The sequence below is a fragment of the Thunnus albacares genome, chromosome 16 (genome assembly GCF_914725855.1).
Source record: "Thunnus albacares chromosome 16, fThuAlb1.1, whole genome shotgun sequence".
NCBI lineage: Eukaryota > Metazoa > Chordata > Actinopteri > Scombriformes > Scombridae > Thunnus > Thunnus albacares.
Window position 1 is genome coordinate 24,199,183 of NC_058121.1, and position 20,515 is coordinate 24,219,697.

The 20,515-nt window shown below is 38.2% G+C and overlaps 2 protein-coding genes across 6 annotated transcripts in view; both read left to right on the plus strand.

The window, feature by feature from the left end:
* Positions 1-1,701: 1,701 nt before the first annotated feature.
* Positions 1,702-9,169, plus strand: LOC122965801 (transcription factor E2F6-like). 4 transcript variants are annotated; one of them, XM_044330020.1, is made up of 9 exons: positions 1,702-1,986; positions 2,743-3,033; positions 3,659-3,714; positions 3,924-3,979; positions 4,859-5,045; positions 6,406-6,585; positions 6,804-6,918; positions 7,572-7,731; positions 8,407-9,169. In XM_044330020.1, the coding sequence occupies exons 1-9, from the start codon at positions 1,864-1,866 to the stop codon at positions 8,982-8,984; spliced, it is 1,746 nt and encodes a 581-aa protein (XP_044185955.1). In that variant the 5' UTR covers positions 1,702-1,863; the 3' UTR covers positions 8,985-9,169. The 4 variants fall into 4 exon arrangements, with proteins under 4 accessions (XP_044185955.1, XP_044185956.1, XP_044185958.1 ...); XM_044330021.1 differs by having other exon boundaries at positions 8,425-9,169; XM_044330023.1 differs by having other exon boundaries at positions 7,572-7,738; positions 8,425-8,511.
* Positions 9,170-12,150: 2,981 nt separating this feature from the next.
* LOC122999636 (rho guanine nucleotide exchange factor TIAM2) overlaps positions 12,151-20,515 on the plus strand; it is a 69,410-nt gene continuing 61,045 nt past the window's right edge. For both annotated transcript variants that reach the window (XM_044376710.1, XM_044376712.1), the window contains exon 1: positions 12,151-12,464. The gene's annotated coding sequence lies outside the window, so the exon portion shown is untranslated. The remainder of the gene's footprint in view (positions 12,465-20,515) is intronic.

The window sequence follows — 20,515 nt, forward strand, 5'->3', positions numbered from 1 at the left end:
ACAGCTTTAGTTACTTTTCAGATGAAGATCTGACACAATGGATAATATAACAAGCTTTTAAAATACAACACATTGTTAAAGATGAAACCAGTGGTTTCCAACCTTTTTGGCTTTTGGCGTCTTACAAAAAGCAGTGTGTAGTCGGGGTCACATTTCAGATGTCTATGAGTTGTTAACAGCTCCACCAAATAGTGATTTTTCCCTCTAAACTTCTCACATGCTTTCATTTCAACAAATGTCCAAATGATCCAATATTTCACCAAGAATCAAAGACAGGAGAAAAGTCTGAAAACAGATTTGTGTATCAGAACTTTGTTTTTTCTTCTTTCCTCTCCCATTAATCATCTCACGACCCCTCAGATTTATCTGGTGACCCTTTGGAGGGGCTTGACCCCTAGGTTGAGGACTACTGGACTAAACTAGCTAACTGTATATAAAGTAGTTGAAACTAGCTCCACCTCCAGCAGCTACAACAGTAACATGCTGCTCTAACACTGATGCTTCAGTATTAATAATCTAATGATGTCATATATAATAATATATCAGTCAGAGGGACCAAACCACTACTTTTACTGCAATACTTTAACTACATCAAGCTCATAATACTTATATACTTTTACTGTAGTAGGATTTATCATGCAGGACCTTTACTTGTAATGGAGTATTTTTACATTGCTGTACTGGTACTTTTACTTAATTAAAGGATCTGAGTACTTCTTCCAGCACTGAATATGGAGCAGGCAGCTGGCCTTAAAGACTTTCACAGGACCAATGATGAACATTGGGACATAATTAAGGATTCCCTCTCAGCCCACTGAATACCAACATCAGACTGTCCTCAGGAGATTTACCTCTCATAAATGTATGGGGGTGAGTATGGGGTCAGGATGATTACTCTCTGTTGAATGTCATTTTCCTGAGAAGGAGAGATGCATAATCTATTACTGCCATATGAGCCGAACCACAAACCCTAAAACCTTAAATACTGTTCAAATGAACCTTTCTGTAAATGATCCCTTGCCTTATCATTTTAATTTTGTCTTGTAAAATTAAGTAAAATTAAATTTAAGTTTAACAGCAAAAGAAAAGCAGAGTAAGGCTTGTTGCTGATAAACTGTACATTGATGACAAGCTATACAAAGATATTAATATTACACCTGGGCTTTTTCCAACCACTTTTGGGCCTTGACATGGATGAACGATGCATAAGGATGATATCTAAACTATGAAACTATGCTGACTCTCTTGACTTTATAATGTTGGACTTTACCTTTTCCCTTAATCCATTATAATTTTGCCATCCTGTTTGTCCATGCTTTATTTCTGTAATTCTGCTTTCTTGGTCTATTCTGTACACACATCTATCTCATGTCTCATGTTTGTCATGTCTTTGAACTTTTTCCTAAAGGCAATAAAGCACTGTTACCTGTAAATTTACATTTATGGATATGGAATTTGGCTATCATAATCATGAAATTTATCATGTGCACCTAAGTGTTTTTCTGTGTTATTTTCCAGGAGACCGAACTATACATTCTTCCAAAAGTAAAATAAAACTTTCATCAATGTTTTTAGTAATGGAAGCACAAAGGTTTTGCCAGATATTTACAATTGGAAAATGCTAAAATAAACTCAAAAGTTAACGTTAACTATAGATGGCGCAAATTGGCGCCCTTGCGTCCCCTCCATTGTTGTACATCCGGGTTACAGACACATCTATTTCCGGTCTGAAAGAGTACCTTTAAACAAAATATAAACAAGCTGCACTGACTGTGTACCTGCTGTTATTCTGAATCTTAACGGTCACTAACGGGGCTCAGATGTGCCGTTAGCCCGGTGAGCTGCGGTCTGAGCGGCGGAGAGATGGTGAAGTGTGTCGTCTCTGGCTGTCCGAACCGTCAGGTGGACGGTAACGTTAACGGGGAGATCTTCAACCGACCACCGAAGAGGTTCTTCAGCTTCCCCACAGACCCCGCTCGGGTCAAGGTACGGAGTAGTAGTGTCGAAACGTTAGTCTGTTTGCACAATTTAAGGCTGTGAATTAACCAGTGTCCTCCAGTCCCTTTTGTCCTATGTGTTAATGTTTATTTGGGCTCCTGACTGTTAACCCTTCCTTTAACTTCTCTACCTAATACTCTCCAATTTGTTTTGCTTCTGATCAGAGCCTTTTAATACCGATTATCTGCCAATCAAATCCAAGTCACCCAAACATTTTGGGTCTTTCATATTAAAGCTGCACAGCATACTGAGTACATTTTGTTAAAATGCAGTTAAAATAAGTTTGGCAGCTCTGCTTTAAGAAAATAAAACCTGCATCTCAGGCTTTTCTTTGATGTTTCTCTATAATTTTTGTACAGTCTGTGCTGTCATATTTAATATAATATCTGTGCAGTGGAGAGTCAGTGTGGATCTGCTGTGACAGGAAGCTTTGGTCAGTCATCTTCTTCATGAATTAAAATACTGCGGCTCTGTAGGAAGATAGGGGGCCTTTTACATGTCTGTGCCCATAACACAGACAAACAGTATGTTGTCTCATAATCCGTCCATGTGTATTAAGTATTGTCTTATATTTTTCTGATGGTTCCCAGTTCAGGAGTTTTGGCGGCAGACTGTAGAAAAACACGGCTGTATTGTTGGTTTAAAGACTCTGCTCGAGTCTGTCTCTGTCAGTTACTGGAACCAGAAATCAATCAAACTGGTTAAATCTGATCCAGTTGTCACACTGATGATGGCTTTGTTCAGGTATGGCTGGCAGCGCTGAGGGAGACGGACAAACAGGACTCGACCAAGCAGCGTTTAATCTGCGAGGACCACTTCCTGCCGGAGGACATCTCCAGCAGCGAGGTCACCAGTGATGCCATTCCCATCATGCCCCCTTGCCTGGACGGGTCTCTGGGTCTGAGCGGCACCTGGGGAGCCGAGTCCTCTGAGGAAGAGGAGCAGTGGGCCACTGGAGGCTGCGATGATGATGAAGGTGGAGATGGAGATGCTCCTGCTGCTACAGAACCTCCAGCACAAGATCTAATACAGCAGGTCTGGAGACTCTTTTCACTATTATACCTGTCTCTGTATATTTTAAAATATTACATAAAGAAAAAAATACCCTAATCCAGATCAGTCATTTCATGTTTAATATCTGCCTATACTGAGGTCCTACATATTATACAGCAGCACAGTGGACACTAGAGCTGCAAGTGATTAGATCCAGATTAGATTAGATGAAATAATCATTTTTTAAACTAATAAAACAAATATTTGCTGGTCGCAGCCTCTCAAATGTGATGATTTGAAGCTTTTCTATGTAATACATGATAGTAAACTGAATATCTTTGGATTTTAGACTGCTGGTCTGATAAAACAAGACATTTGAAGTCTGGCGTTTTCACTATTTTCCCACATTTTATACACAAAATTATAAACTGAGTAAACAACCAATAGGTCAATTGATAATAGAGCTGCAACAATTAATCAATTAATTGATTAGTTGCCAACTATTAAATTAATCGCAACTGTTTTGATAATCGATTAAACATGTAGTAAGAAAAAAACATCCAATGTTCTCTGATTCCAGCTTCATAAATGAGAATATTTTCTGGTTTCTTTAGTCATATATGACAGTAAACTGAATATTTTGTTTTTTTTTCTCTCTGATTTCCAGGATCCAGTTGGAGGTTTGGAGGATCCTCCAGCTGAGGAGGAGGTTGAGAAGACCAGGTAGCAAATGTCTCTGCACCTGATTTTAATATTTTATGTTAAATCTGTAAAAAGGCAGCTCAGCTGTTAAAATGTAATTAATTTATTTTGTAATCAGGACATCTGAATCGCTCTCTGCACAGTTTAATGTTGACTTGCAGCAGATTTTCTGTCAGTTTGGCAGAATTCACAAACTGAACTCAAAGTTTATTTTGTCTTTTTCTCTCCAGTCCTCCCCGACGAAAGAGGAAACAGTCAGAACAGTTCAAGAAAGTTGGCAAACGAGGTGACTTCTGCTCTCAGATATCACTGTGAAAACTGTATTTTAGTACTTTAGTGCTCAATCTAGTATTTTTGGGGGTATTTGCTCAGTTTTTTCTTGATTTAATTTTTTGAAGCCTTTAGAGCTGCAACAATAAGTTAATTAAATGAGTAATTAATCAACAGAAAATTAGCTTTTTTTGATAATAGTTTAATTGTTGATTCCAGCTTCACCAATGTGAGAATTTTCTGCTTTTCCCTGTTTTATATCTCTATAAACTGAATAGCTTTAGGTTTTGGACTGTTGGTCGGACAAAACAAGACATTTGAAGAAGTAGTTTGAGACTTTTATGGACCAAATGAGTAACAGATGAATCAAGAGAACATGTGACAGATTAATATAATAGTAGATTTGAGATCTGCTCGCCCATAACTGAGGAGTTTGAGTTTTAGCTTCTTGAGGCTTCTTGTACTCCTGTTTTAATAAATAATACAGGTGTAAACAAACCTTATAAATGTCCAGAAATACAGCAGGGCTGTAGCTGAAGATTCTTTTTATTATCAATTAATCTCCTGTCTATTTTGATTTACTGCTTTGTCTATAAAATGTCAGAAAATCAGTGAAAATTGTCCATCACAGTCTCCTAAAGCCCGCTGAGATGTGGTTGTTATTCTTAACCAACTGTCCAAAACCCAAAGATATTCAGTTTACTGTCATAAAAGAAGAAGAAAATCAGCAAATATTCACATTCAGGAAATTTTAAACAGAAAATTTTGGCACTTTTGTTTAAAAATTGTTACATATTAACTTTGGTCTAATTCTTGACTGGTCGATGAATCATCTTCACTCTAAAACATGGAGATACATATTTTTGCAGCTCTAACTGTGTATCATTGTGTTCAGATGTGCCTCTGTGGCTGCTGACGGAGCGTTTCCTGAGGCTGCTCCATGCGGCTCCCGACACATCTATGGACCTCTGGCAGGCCGCCGTGAGCCTGCAGACCCGCAAACGGAGACTCAACGATATCACCAACATCCTGTACGGCATCGACTTCATCCAGATGGAGTCGCCCAACAATATCAAGTGGATGTGAGTAACAAAAACACGTCTCAGGCTGTTGTATTTTTCACTGTGTATGTTTCCTTTTTCTATTTTGGTGTGTAATTTTATAATTACATGACATTGTAGTCAATTTTTCCCTGTATTAATGTGTTTTTACGTGTCACTGAAATAAAATCCTGCCTTTTTTATGTTTTAGAAATTGTCCCAAATAAGTTTTTAAAAAAGGAGGTACTGCCCACTTTTTATTTAGATTATTAACAGTTCTTTGACCACTTTTTAAAGCCATCATTCAACCACTACAGAAGAAACTAAATCAGACTAATTTCAAAATTATTGTTCTTATCTAAGATGCTAGAGAAAGTAGTTTCAACACAAGTAATTATTTCTATGAAAAATAACAACATTTAAGTAGTTTTTAATGAGGTTTTAGGGTTTAATAGTGGGTTTTAATTATGGTGTTCCTCAAGGATCCATTTTCGGTCCTCAGTTGTTTTCAATTTACATTATTTAATGATGGCTTCATCTGTAATGTATTTTAAATTGCTTCTTAAATATACTTAAGAATGTTTCATCCATCCACTTTTGCCATTTTATGTTTTTATATACTCTTAATTTAATTTAATTTTTATTGTCCGTGTGTTTTATGATTCCATGACTTGTTTGTACATTTAGGGCTTTCATCGTCAGTTAATCTGTTGATTATTTTCTTGATTAATCACCAATTACTCGTTTGGTCTATAAAATATCAGATGTCAACGTAGGTCACTTTCTCCCAAAGTCCAAGGTGACGTCATCAAATGTTTTGTTTTGTCTCAGCCAATAGTCAGCAATCCAAAGATATTCAGTTTACTATTGTAGAGGACTAAAGACACCAGAAAATATTGTAGCTTTGTTAATAATACAAATAAAGTTAAATATGTTAAAGCCATAATCATAATCAAATAGTCGGTACAAGGGGTTTCACCGATTTCATTGTAGTTTTTCAAAATAGCTTCTGTTTATAAAAGAGTCGAACTCTAAAGGAAACGCATCTCGTATACAAAACGAGCGCAACCAGCTCTGATGTAGACGTGATGTAATGAAGCCTCGTTTTGGGAGGACAATTGGAATTTTGATGGCATCATCTCTCCGCGACACGTTTGGTGTCTAACATTACTAATCCAAATAAACAAACAAGATTTTCTTCCTCACAGGCAGCTGTTGTTTCATTTGTATGAAAATAAGCTCTGGACAAAATCAAATTTAAAGAATATATATGTGTTTTGTACTAAACAAGCTCATACTTGAATAAAAACAGGTATAGTCCTTTTTAATAAGACATGTCACCACTGCAGAGATTGTTGCTTTGGTGCATTGTAGTAAACCTGCTGTCTGACTGTTTATGCAGAGCAACGTGTCCGATCTCCAGCTTACTGTCGGGGAACAAGCAGGAGAACAAGCAGGAGAACAAGCAGGAGAACCAGAGTGAGCTGGAGAACCTGAAGCTGGTGGAGGACACGCTGGACAGCCTCATAGAAAGCTGCACCCAGGAGCTCTTCAACATGACCGACAACGCAGAAAACGCTGCATATCCTTTTAAACTTTTCAAAATAGTCATAAAAGCAAAAAAAAAAAAAGTAAGTTACAAGAACGTAAAACAAGGAGGCAGAAGCAGGTTGGTGTAAATCTGGTGTCCAGTAACTCCAGGATGTCTGAGAGTATGTTAAAAAACAAGGAACTGAATGAAATACATGGTTGTAAATGCTCATGAAAAAATGAAGCAGGTTTTCTTTAACCTTCCTTTACATTTGCTTACGTGACTCACGAGGACATCAGACGGCTCGGAGTCTTCCAGGAGCAGACGGTGATCGTCATTAAAGCTCCGGAGGAAACAAAACTGGAGGTTTCTGCCCCCAAAGAGGTAAACAGACAAACAGACAGACCTCAGAAATCAGGACTTATTTCACTTGAATTTCATCTTTACTCTTCTGTCGACATAAGATAAATGATCACACAAACACCCCTCACCAGAGGATATGAAATACAGATTAAATACTTGTTATTGACACAGTTAAAGTGCGATAACACAAGGGATGGAGATACTTTTGCGCACCATATTTTCACATATGTGACATTTGCCAATTTAGTAAAAATAAACACAATCCAATCAATATCAGGCCAAAATGGTCAAATAATCTTTGTATGTTCAAACACAAAATAGAATAAAATAACCTGATTATTTTCTCGATTAATCGATTAGTTGTTTGTTGTTTTTTCTAATGTTACTTGTTAAGTAAGTGGAATTAACAGACCGTCTATTTCTATTGATTATCTGTGTTTTGAGTAAAGGGGCAGGTTATGTCGGGTATTTGGACCCTGGTATACTTGGAGGTGTAGTTTAAAAATGAAACTACATATTTATGAGCTGCTTTTTAAGATATACGTCTTCAGTAGGAACACACACACACACACATATATAGACTCAAACAATATTAAAAATGTTTTCTTGTAGTTGAATAAATCACACGGTGGACAGAATAAAGGTGTATGTCCTGTGTGTGTGTGTTGATGCAGGACAGCATCCAGGTGCATCTGAAGGCGACGAAGAGTCCCATCACAGTGGTGTCCTGTGAGGTGGGGTCGGACGACACAGTGACCTCTGACCTCGGAGAGATAGGCGGCGTCTTTTCAGCGCTGGAGGAGAGTCGGATCAAGACGGCCGCGCTGCTCACAGGTAGCAGGTACAAGCTGACCTCCTCAAATGTCTTCTTCTGTCCACAAAGATATTCAGTTTGCTGTCATAGACGACTACGAGCTTGTGTCCATACAGCGTTTGGACCCTGCTCGTGGATGTTTCTATGACAACATGTTACCACTCTAACCACTGTTGTACGATAGATTAGCATCAACCCTTTGCTTTTCATTGTTTTTTTCACCATGAGCACCAACCAGAGGATGCTTGCCCTCATGTATGGATGAGCCTAATAATGTCACCGCTCAATCTAACAGCCGTAGAGCTCTATCCTCATTAGTGCTCAGAAAAAAAAAAATGGACATAAGCCCTAAATAAACCAGAAAATATTCACATTTAAGAAGCTGGAATCAAAGAATTTGGACATTTCTTCTTAAAAAATGACTCAAAATGATTAATCGAACTTTAATATTCTGGTTATTGAGGAACTGATTAATCAACTAATCATTGCATTTCTAGATTTACTGCCACTGGTCAAAGATATTCAGTTTATTATCATGTATGACAAAGAAAATAATTAATTCATCACATTTGAGAAGCTGAAAACTGCAGATTTTTTCGCATATTTGCCTAAAATAATTCAACTAACTGTCAAAATAGTTGCTAATTAACTGTCTTTCTAATCACTGCAGTTCTGTTTTTCATGTTTCTTAAAAGGTGCTTCTTGTAAAAAAGGGGATGAAGATGAAGTGACTCAGAGCGAAGCACCAACGACGACGACGCCGGCTCCTCTAGAAACCCAGAAAGTCAATAGACGTGTCCGAAAAAGAACAACGGGTCAGACGTCTGTCGGGAAGAAACTAAAAGATGATGTTAAAATGGGTCGTCGGTGCCAGTCTGTCTGTTGCGTCCTGTCAGAACAACATCAGTGCACACAGATAAGAGAGACTGACAGGGAGTCTGTTTTCAACCACTTCTGGCAGGAAATGGACTGCACGCAGAGGAAGACGTACGTGGCGTCATTGGTGGATGTTTTCCCCGCGTGGAGACGGAGCACCAAACTACTGCGCTCCAGGATGTCCTCCTATATGCGCTACCACCTGAAAGTGCACGGATGCAGGATGAGAGTGTGCAAGTCCATGTTTCTGTCCACTCTGGGGGTCAACTGGCATTACGTCTTAGAGTGCGCCGCTGGAAAGCAGCAAGAGAAGACGGAAGTCGCGTTAAAAGCCTCTCTGTGTTCAGCTCTCAGTACGTTCGTAGCTTCTACTGAATCTCACTGGTTTGGAGTTTAGTTTCAGATATCATATATCTTATTTTACTGTTTCTGAGCATCATCAGCTGTTTCAGAGCTGCAAGTTCCTGCTCAACGTTTCCTGCTGCTGCTTTATATTAAAAGCTTTCCATGGAGGGACGAGCTGGAGGCTCTTATTGTGAAGAAATGAAGTGCGTTTGTTACCAAGTTAGCAGAGCTTCGTATCAGACTTGGCAGAAATTAAATATAATATTTGTAAGTATATTTGAATTAGTGTATAATCACCTAAAAATAAGAATTGTGTTTTCGTTACCTTAGAATGAGCCCTTTATATCTACATAGGGAGCAGATTCTCTTCCACAGAGCCCGCCATGTTGCACCGCCATGTTTCTACAGTAGCCCAGAACTGACAAATCAAACACTAGCTCTATAGAGGGCCTTTTTGGGGTTTTTTCCACAAGTCTCACGGGAAACAACAGGTTCATTTGGTTGCAATCTGCAACCTCACCACTAGATGCCACTAAATTCTACACACTGGACCTTTAAAGAGGAACTCAAAAGATTTTTTTTTCTGTGTATAAAAAGTCATATAAAGCCTCTGATGATGTCACTGATGATGTCACTCAAGTCAGCTTCGGTTTGGGCTGAAGCTACAAGTTTGAAAAGTAAAAACATCTGGGTTTGTGGAGTTAGAAAGAGGTGAGGTTAAAAGACCTCTGTAGCCCGCTCCTCATCTCTGCTGGAGGCTAGCAGCTCCAGGCTACATTAGCCGCTACTAGCATCACACATCACAGTCTCCCGGTACATTGTGGGTAATGTAGGAGCCAGGTTTTGACAAGGGAAGAATAAAGATGGTATCTAGTTCTGCTGTGAGTCCAACAATGTTACAGGAGTGAAGGATAAATCTGTGGACTCTCTTAAAGGCAAAACAGAAGTTTTGGCATTCAGATGTAAAAACACTATCGATCATTTAAGCACCAATAAAACTAGTTTGTAATTTAACTCCTTGTTGGTGTCGATGCTACAGAGAAGTCTCAGACCTTAAATCATGTAAACAGTGAAGGTGAGGATGACGACATTTTCAGCTTTAGTTTTTATACATTACATTTACAAACAACAGTACCTCAACTAACACTGTCTCCTAGAAATTACAGTCATATACATTTCAACCGCAAGTACTTTTTGTTAGAAATATAATGCTGCTGAATTATGTTTTCTCTCAACATAATGAGAAAATGTTAACTAAACTATAATATTAAACTTCTTCTGGTTGTGTTTAGACTCTGACGGCAGGTCAAGGTTGGAGATTGTGGTTTTTGGTTTAATGTTCTTGTGAACATAATCCAGGCAGCAATTATGCTTGTTACAAACAGTTTAGTTGTATATAAACATGATTTCCAGGAGACAAGGTTTCCTCTGGAGTGTTTCTGGAGGTTTTGTGTTCAAAATCATGTTCTGTAAAATATTTGACTGTTCTGTTTCACTGTTTCTGGTTTTTGACTTTTCTTTTTTATTATTCTTTTGGTTATAAAAATGTTTTCATCTTGGTTTGAAACATCTCAAAAAAGATGCTGTACTCAATAAAACAGTTAACTAGATGTCCTGGTCTTTGAACATCACACATTACAGAGGTGCCCTTAAGCAAGGCAGCTGTGGGACGAGGAGAGTCCCGCTGTTGACCAATGTCACTTCCTTTTCTACTACAACATAATAAAAGTTTATCCTTCTGTTTACATACGTGTCTGTAATTGATGTGATCTGTAAGAGAGTCACACAGAAATGACTGTGTGATGTTCTGGTAATATTAAAGACGTAACTTTATCTTAAGTCTTATATGTTTTTGGCTAATGTTTAAATATTGGCGTTATGTGGAAAAACATTTGTTAACATTAAACATGCTAACGTTAAACATTGATCTAAATGTGCTGTTATAGATCAGCATGTTGTATTTGGTGATTTTGTGTTTGTCACCAAAGTTATAGTACTGTTACCTTTTCATCCTGAGCAGGAAAATATGTTTATTAATATTTGTATTTTAAAAGAATCTGACACATTTACAGTCTTTTTAGCATCAGATTCCCTCTTTGTGTTTCCTTGTTGAGCTGCGGTGGAAGTATAGTAACAAAAAGAGGGATTTTGGCACTAAAAAGACTGTAACGTTGAAAGATATCTACTTGATTTGACTCATTTTGGCCGACGGAAGCTTCACCCTAGCTTCAGATAAACTTTTAAATATATTTTTGCTCAGAAGGAGGACTGTGGATTTTGTCTCCCATCACTTCCATTGTAAGTTCATTATGAAGGGATCTTCTAATGGTCAGTATGAACAGGAGGAATGATTACAGCAAGAAAAACATGTTTCAATGTTTATTTGGGCTCCTGACTGTTGTTTTAAGACAGAAAAAGAAGAAAATTTGTGAACCCGTCCTTTAAAATAAAAATTAAGTTCTAAATTATAGGAAAAAAATAGTGACAAATTTCAAGTTTTTACACATTATTATTATTATTATTATTATTATTATTATTATTATTATTATTATTACAACAACAATTGCTATTTAAAAAGAGTTTCTTAGGTGCTGAACATTCAGCAATATGAACTTTGTCTACAGGCAAGTATCACATTTAACTTACATGAATAATTTTCAATAATAAATGAATAATTAATAATGATAAAATTGGAGCAGTCAATATTATTTTTCACATTATTAAATAAATATTATTATTACTATTATTATAAAACAATATGATACCATAGATCTCTGGGACCATGAATTTTTATTCACTTTTGCAAAAAAAAAGTAATTTTTCCAACACCATGGGTAAAAAAAAACAAACAAAAAAACTATAATAATAATAATAATAATAATAATAATAATAATAATAATAATAATACAAAAATAACAGCATAAAAATATTCTCAATTTGATTGTTTTTATTTGTTTTATTTCTTTATGTATTTGTTTTGTCAGCCTTCCACAATCACAAAAGTTTTTTATAATTATTATTTCTAGTAAACCTCAGTCAGATGCTGGCACATTTTGTCTCTATTTTAATTATATGTGTGTCAGTTTTTAATTTTTATGTTATATTTTCTTTGTTATATTCAGATAAATGTTTGTTGTAATACTCAGGAGCAGCCGGCAGGGGGCAGCAGAGGTCTGTAAGACCTGATGTACAACAATTTTTTTTTTTAATTTAAACTTTAGCAGCGGAAGAAACTTTAAGAATAATACGAGTAACAATAATTATGATAATTATTATGGTTTATCTGGACAGAAGGAGGCTCCGTCCAGAGAGGGAAGAGGTCTGAGTCTCTCCAGCCTCTCCAGTCGGTCTGAGGTGTGGTTTGTTGAAGCTGGTCCTGGTCCAGCTGCAGGACGCCGCCCTCCTGCTGTCAGAGGACGAGGACACACGAGGCTCAAACACAGATTTAACAACAACAGAGGAAAATACAACTCCAGAGTCATTACTTAAAGAAGACAAAGAGGCTTTTTAACACCCAGGAAGTCGTCTGTAGGTGAGTCTCTGTGGCTGTTTGTGTTGAAGTTAATTCATCAGTCAAGTTGTTTTAAATGTTTGTGAGGAGGACAGAGTGTTGCCTTCAGTGTCCCAGCAGCCAAAGCTTTATTAAAACACTATTTTAATCTTCATAGATGCACTTTAAGTGTTTCTGCTCGTTCAGTAAGTTATTATATTTAATGGCAGTTGAAGCATCTGTATAAAAGTTCCTGCAGGAGCTGCAGTGTGTCTATTTTTGTCAACATGAGTTTAGAGTTGATTCATCTTATTTTGTGGCATTTATTACATCAAAAAACCTGCATTTATAAAGGTATTAACAGTCTGTGGTGCTTCATAATGAATCTATACACTGTTAAAACTCCTCGTATAAGACAAAACTACTTATGTAATATGAGTATAGAGTGATAACATCCTCAGTGGTGGAATGTAACTTGGTACATTTACTCAAGTACAATTTTGAGGTACTTGTACTATACTTGAGTATTTCCATGTGATGCTACTTTATACTTCCACTCCACTACATTTCAGAGGGAAATATTGTACTTTCTACTCCACTACATTTATTTAACAGCTTTAGTTACTTTTCAGATGAAGATTTGACACAATGGATAATATAACAAGCTTTTAAAATACAACACATTGTTAAAGATGAAACCAGTGGTTTCCAACCTTTACGGCTTTTGACGTCTTACAAAAAGCAGTGTGTAGTCGGGGTCACATTTCACATGTCTATGAGTTGTTAACAGCTCCAACAAATAGTGATTTTTCCCTCTAAACTCCTCACATGCTTTCATTTCAATAAATGTTCAAATGATCCAATATTTCACCAAAAATCAAAGATTAGAGAAAAAGTCCAAAACCTGAAAACAGATTTGTGTATCAGAACTTTATTTTTTTTTTTTTTTGGCATGAAAATAGCAGGAGCTGGACCCAAATTCAGAACACTGCAGGTACTTAAGAATACTCTTTATTCCGGACGATATAGCTGGCGAAAACCAGGGCTAAAATACAAACTGAACTAATGAGCGAATGCGAAACAGGTGACTGGACACCAGGGCAGGCTGGGAGCTGATACGCTGAGGGGAAACACAAGGAGCAGGGATGACGAGGCTGATACAGGGCAGGTGTGGGGAAAAACAAAGAGTAGGGCAGGGCTAACGAGGGTAATGCAGGACAGGTGAGAGGAGGAGCACATGAACACAGGAGGAGGAGTGGAGGAACACACAAGGGAAACAGAAGCAACAGAAAACACAACACCAGCATATCAACGAGCAAAACCACATGACCAAAAGGCAACCAAAGCAACATACATTAGATAGTCGTCAAAAAGGTCCAACTCAGAAATAAGCCTTCTCCCACACAGTACAATACTCACAAAACAGAGGAAGTCTGAGGGCATCTGGAGGATAATGGCAACAGCATTGCTGAAAATGCTGCAGATCCCCATCTGTACAACATGGAATATTTACATTTAAGAGATATTACAGTTAATAAGTAGTATGATGGTGTTTCACAGTTTTCTTTGGGGTCATCTAAATATGGTTTGTACCAAGTTTGGTGAAGATTAGATGAAATATTTGCCAACAGAAGCAAAAAATGTGTTTACTAAAAAATCCAAAATGACGGAAAATTTTTCCAGGCGTATACGGGCGTGGCCTTTATCAGTCAAGTTGGCATCGTTCAAGGAACACAGTGTGCAAATATTGTTTTGATACGCCTCATGATTCATGAGTTATTAGCCAAAACGTAAAAAACACGTTATAACTGACCACATGGTGGCGCTATTGGTCCCATGTGTTAATATGTTAAGCATTTCCACATGGGACACCGGTCCAGGAAGTATGAATACTTCAGCACTTTTATTTTTTGAGATATCAACTTTCAAACATTCCTCCCGTAGACTTTCCATTATGGATTGTAATACCTCGAAAAACTATATAAAATAACTGGATAATGCTAGAAATAAGAGTCATAGCATAAATGTCCTTAAAGAGCTGAACATTCTGATATTTGAATGGTTTCTGTTGCTGAAAGTATGCAGAAGTAGTTAGCGATCAGTGTGAATGCTTGTCAGCTTGTGTACTTTTACTTTAGCAGGATTTTTATTGCAGGACTTTTCTACATTGCTGTGTTGGTACTTTTACTTACATAGAGGATCTGAATACTTCTTCTACCACTGAACATCCAACAGTATCTTTATAAAACTCATCTCAGAGCTCCAGTGTCGTTTTGTTTTTGTCTTGCTGGCCGCCTGAAGCCGATTACATAACATGAGCAGAGAGATGACATGTTCTCCTACAGCTTCCAGGTACTGACTCGCTGTTCGCTGTTCTTCACTGAATGAACCTGTTGGTGGAAACACCAAGTTTTACTGCTTGGATTTAAACTTTATTTGTGCTGCCATCAGTAGTAAAGAAACAGGTTCAGGAAAGGATTCTGTTGCAGGAAAACATGCATCATCCAGACCTGGAGCTCAGTGCAGCAGCACAGAACTGCCACTCTTAGTAAAAACTATGATTTTACATTAAACTCTGATATTAAACTCTCTTAATCTCATTATAACATGAAAATATCTTAATTTTAACAAGGAAAACAAAAAGTTTTTCCTTATTAAGAATTGCTTTTCTTGTTATAATGATAAAGTTTTATATATTTTGTAATATCAAGTGGATATCTGCCACATTTACAGTCTTTTTAGCATCAAATTCCCTCTTTGTGTTTCCTTGTTGAGCTGCAGTGGAAGTATAGTAACAAAAAGAGGGACGTTGGCACTAAACTAGACTGTAACATTGAAAATATCTACTTGATTTGACTCATTTGGACGACTGAAGCTTCATATTATATTCAGATAAACTTTTAAATACATTTCTGCACAGAAGGAGGACTGTGGATTTTGTCCTCCATCACTTGAAACATGTTTTAATGTTCATCTGGGCTCCTGACTGTTGTTTTAAGACAGAAAAAGAAGAAAAATTGTGTTGTTGTCTCTGCTGAGAAACATCTGGACCGGGACGTAGAGATGGTGGATGGCAGCAGTGATTCTGCAGGTGGAGGATGCCCTGTAGTGAGATCAGGAGGGATTTAACCGTGTTTGCTTTGTTAATAACACTGTCAGATACTGAACCTCAAACACAGATAGTCAGTAAATACCCTGATCCCACCCCCTGCTCCCCAGATGATGAATCTTGACCTCTTGTTCTGTCCTCTAGCGCCGCCCTCAGGACAAACTGTACTGTTTTATTTTTAGCTCCTCTGCTGGTGAACAGATAAACCATCAGGATGTTGTTTATTCAGATCGTGGCTGTAATCAACTTCACAGCCTCTTGCAGACACCAGCAGTAAGCGAAGTCATATTTTATCATTTTTAATGTGGCCACAAGCTTATTTTATTCTTTTATTTCTCGTGTAAACTCCACATGTTCCACAGAGTCGCCTCACTCGGTGTTTCCCTGAATTTCACAGCAAGAAATTGAGCATGAAATCCAGCAGCTGTGACTCTATTAGAGGAAACCCTGTTAAATAACCCTCAGCAGGACTGCAGGCCCCTGTAGTGTCTTTGTTGTTGTGTGTGTGTGTGGGGCTGAGTAAAGACTGGACACATTAGAAGCTAAGTGGAGTCCTGCAGAGACCTGAAACACACACACACACACACACACACACACACACACATACACATCTTTATAGTTTCCTTGCAGATTTTATTGATTGTAGTGTCCACATACTTTTGGAAAGTATGTGGACACTGGAACATTACAGCCATGCAGGGATGATTTGCTGCTGGCTGCTGTCAGACGGGGTTGAGGTCAAGTTCTTCCACAACAAACTGGGAAAAGCATTTCTTTATGGAGCTGCTTTCAAGCAGGAAAGAGACAAACCGTTAAAAACAGATTTGAAAGAACACCGTCGCCTGAAATATTGTGTGACCGAGCATTCAGTGGAACTTGAAGCTCTTTTCCACTACAACCTGCAGACTCCCATAACCTGAGACCTGTGAGAGTTCAAGCTTCTGTTTTGTTTTACACAGTGTGAAATTTAACCAATTTAACATTTGTAGAAATGCTCTTAAGTTTCTTCTAAGATCGGTTTATATATCGAAGTCAGAGGGAGGAGGTCGGGATGGATGGAGAATGTACAACATAGAGACCCGGTTCACATCCTGAGTCCTGTGGGTGCTCAGGTTTAGACGACAAAAGCACTTTGGTTCTGGTTAGTGAGAGATGGTGGTGTGGCTTAAATGTTTAAGCTCTCTCTGACCTTAACCAAGTGCTGCCAGTGTCTAAACACAACCGTAAAAAGTTGAACATTGCTGTAGTTTCTACTTGCAGATATTTTACCGAAAGATCAGATATTTAGGAGGAAAAAAAGTACAAGTTACGTTTTCTCTGAAGATTTCACTCGTATGTTCAATATCAACATTTTTGCAACTTGCCAAATATGTTAATAAACAGCATTTTCTCATGTATGTTGAGAGAAAATGTGATTCAGCAGCATTACGTTTCCTGCAAAACAGTATTTTCCGTTGAAATCTGTAATTTCTAGCAGACAGTCGCCAGCTGACAGCTCGCTGCTTCATGTACTCTGAATCTGAACACTTGAAGGCGGGCCCCACCAGGTGTTGAAGTGTTTTTTGTCAGTTTGTAGTGTGCTGAAGGAGCCTGAAGCATCAGCGCCGTTGCTATGGTTACCTGCAGTTTAATACACCCCGAGCACTGATTTTTAAAACTGCTGACCAATCAGAAACCAGGATTTCCTGCGGCTGTAAACAAACCGTGAAGCCGTGTTGATGTTTCTCGTCCCGCTGACCGCGTCTCACCTCTCTGCGGTGGATTTTAATGATGTGGTCTGACCCGCTGTTTGTGTTGTAAGGTGAGCAGCTCAGGTGGCGGCGAGGTCGGCGAGGAGGAGACGCCCCGGCAGGTCTCACACTGCTCGTCTGTGTCCAGAAAAAAAAAAAAAAAACCCACCACACCGTGCTGTTTGCTTTCAGCCAGAGGCCGACAGAGTTGTTATCGTTGTGTAGAAACGAACACAGAAACACACTCGACAGCGTTTTACTCCAGAATAAATAAATATTCAGAGGAAACCTGAAGCTCTCTGCGAGTCTTTAGGTGTCACTTCAGAAAATTTAAGAGCGTCGACACTAAACACAGACCGGTGTCTCTGCTATAAAAAGCACTTCTGCAGGTTTTTATCACATTAACTGGTGTTGGATCTACTTTCCATTCCTGCTGAGCGTCAGTTTGAGCCTGAAGCTTCATTCTTTTCTATGATTATCAACCTGCAGAGACTTGAAACTGCCCGGATTGGTGCTGAATGTCTTTATGATAACTTTTACATTTTGACTACTGTGGTAGTTGACTCGTACAGGACCTATCAGATGGATTGCCATGAAATCTTTCACAGATATTCATGTCCCGCAGAGGATGAATCCTACTGACTTTGGTGATCCTCTGGATTTTCCACTAGTGCCGCCGTGAGGTTGACATTTGTGTTTTTTTAGTGAAATATCTCTACAGCTATTAGATGGATTGGTGTGAAATTTGGTTCACATATTTATGTTCCCCAGAGGATGAGTTGTAATGCTAATCTTCGCCTTTTCGCTCAAAGCATGGCTGTGTTTGAGTGCAGTCTCACAAAGCTGCTAGCATAGCTGTAGACTCTTAGGGTTGCTTTTCCGTCATCAGAGAGCTGATAGCAGAGAAATAACAAGAAATGAGCAGAGAGAGAAGAAGAAGAGGAGCTGCAACAATAGCTGGATGCAAACAGGGGACGTCACAGTTGATGGTCGCAGTCTTAACCACCAGGATGCTCTATACAATTGTTTTGATCCAACATTATTAGACATTAGTGCAGCTGCAAGTTCTGACTTTCTGTCCAGAGTGATGCTGTTCCAATTATCACAGCGGAGGCTCAGATATCTGAGATTTGAAGGTCGACTGCTGAGCAGCAACTTTTTAAATGCAAGAAAGTCACATCAGGTCTGTGTTTTATTTTTACTGGTCAGGATTAGAGTTAAGAGTTTACCGTAAGTTTCCAAAGTGGCAAAAATTAAAACATATTTCTGCTATTTCTCGATTTTCGTACCGAGTTATCCAGATCAGAACGTTGATGATTTGACACGAGTCTGGATCTGAGTCTGAGTCTGGAACTGTTGTCATAGCAACAAGTCATGAAGCCCAAACCTGATAAAAGTGCAGCTTATTGAGAGTTAACCGCATCATGACGTCAAATATCTCGCTTTCCCAGATTTATAATGAAAGATTAAGATGAGAACATGCAGGTTATTGATAAATTATTATGATTTATTGGTGTAATTGTCACAGTTTAATTTTCATAATGAAGAGCTACCTTCACTCATACATGATAAAATACACAACTAAATAAAAGTTTGTACACCAAAAATTAATTTAAATTTAGTTTGAGAACTATTCTGACCAGTGGAAACACATTACATTTAATTTTCCATTTAAACACTAAAACATATTAAATGATTAACTGCACAACTCACTTTGCTGAAATAAAGTTACATTATTGTTTTAAGTTTTTAAAAGGTCTCATTGTGTGTGATCAAAGTGTGGAAACAGTAGAAACATTGTGAAGCTCAGTGTAGGACAAAATCACAGCAAGAATAAACAGAAAATAAGACTTATGTCCATGAATCTCTTGCCCCAGTGCATGCTGGGAGGGTTCCCAACACACCTACCTTATTGAACTTCAAACACATGATCAGCACACAGACAAAAATACGAATGCTTTCAACTCTACTCCTTTTGCCTTCGTTATTCAGGACAACTTCATCCACACATCAATCCTCAAACACGTAAAAAACACATTAATGCAGCTTTGAAAAGACAAAAACCTTAAAATAAAATTTCAAGTCTCTGCTGATTTAAGCTTATTTTCATAGAAATGAAGAGAAACTAACATCTGCCTGGAATTATTTGAACATAAAACACATTGATTGTGTGTGGAGGCTTCAGTGATCACTAACAAACGCTCCAGCGATCAGTGCGACATGTGTTCGGCCCGCGGTCGCCTCTCATCTCTTTGTTCGCTCTGATCGACAATAGAAACCGGTTTTTCTCTGAGCGTCTCCGAGAGCGACGCTCCGTCAGTCGAGTGTTCAGTCTCTGCTCGCCACATGTCACCTCGCAGTCAAACAGAGAGCTAATGAACACTGAGTGAGGCTCATTAGCTTCTGCTGTGTGTTAATGAGAGTCTGCGGAGTCGGTTTACGCTCTCACATCAGCCCTGTGACTAAAAGGTCGTAAAGCAGAAACAGTAGGAGAGATTGTTGTGAGACGTTCGGTCCATTTCCTGCTCAGAGTTTGTGTTTTTTATTTTGCAAAGTGGCAGTTTTCCCACAGATGTCACCTTGTTAAATGATGTCATGAATTAATTTTGTTGTTGGCGGTTTTCTTCTTATCTTGACACCAAGTACAACACAATACGGAGTACAAAAAAAAACACGTTTAACTTTAAAGGCGATATATTCCAGGTCTATATTTATATTCTGGGGAATATATTTACATGATTTATAGTTCAAAGTAAAGAAGGAGGAAAAAGAAGTGAAATCCTGCTACTATAGTTTGTTTACATAGCCTCGGGAGTCACAGGAAGCTTCTTGAAGCTGACCAATCAGAACAGAGTGGGCTCATCGGGAGGCGGGCCTTAAAGAGACAGGAGCTAAAACTGCCTGTTTCAGACAGAGGCTGAACTGAGGAGCTGTATTAAAGGCCGGTTTAAGATAAATAAGGAGTTTTTAACTTTAAATCATCAAGATATTCCAGTAAAGCCCCAGAATATATATATAGACCTGAAAATGTGCAGAATATGTCCGCTTTAAGGAAGAATTTATGCACAAACTTAAAAAATGTTTATTTATGTTATGGGTCATTTAAATGACCCATAACACTGATTGTGTTTTTTAAACTCTAAAATGTCAATATCCGTATCAGCCTCCAAAATCCTGTATATGAATTTCAGAGCAGATTAGTCCATTAGTTGTGTTTTAAAAACATGGATTTTAGAGGAAAACAGCAGTTTGTT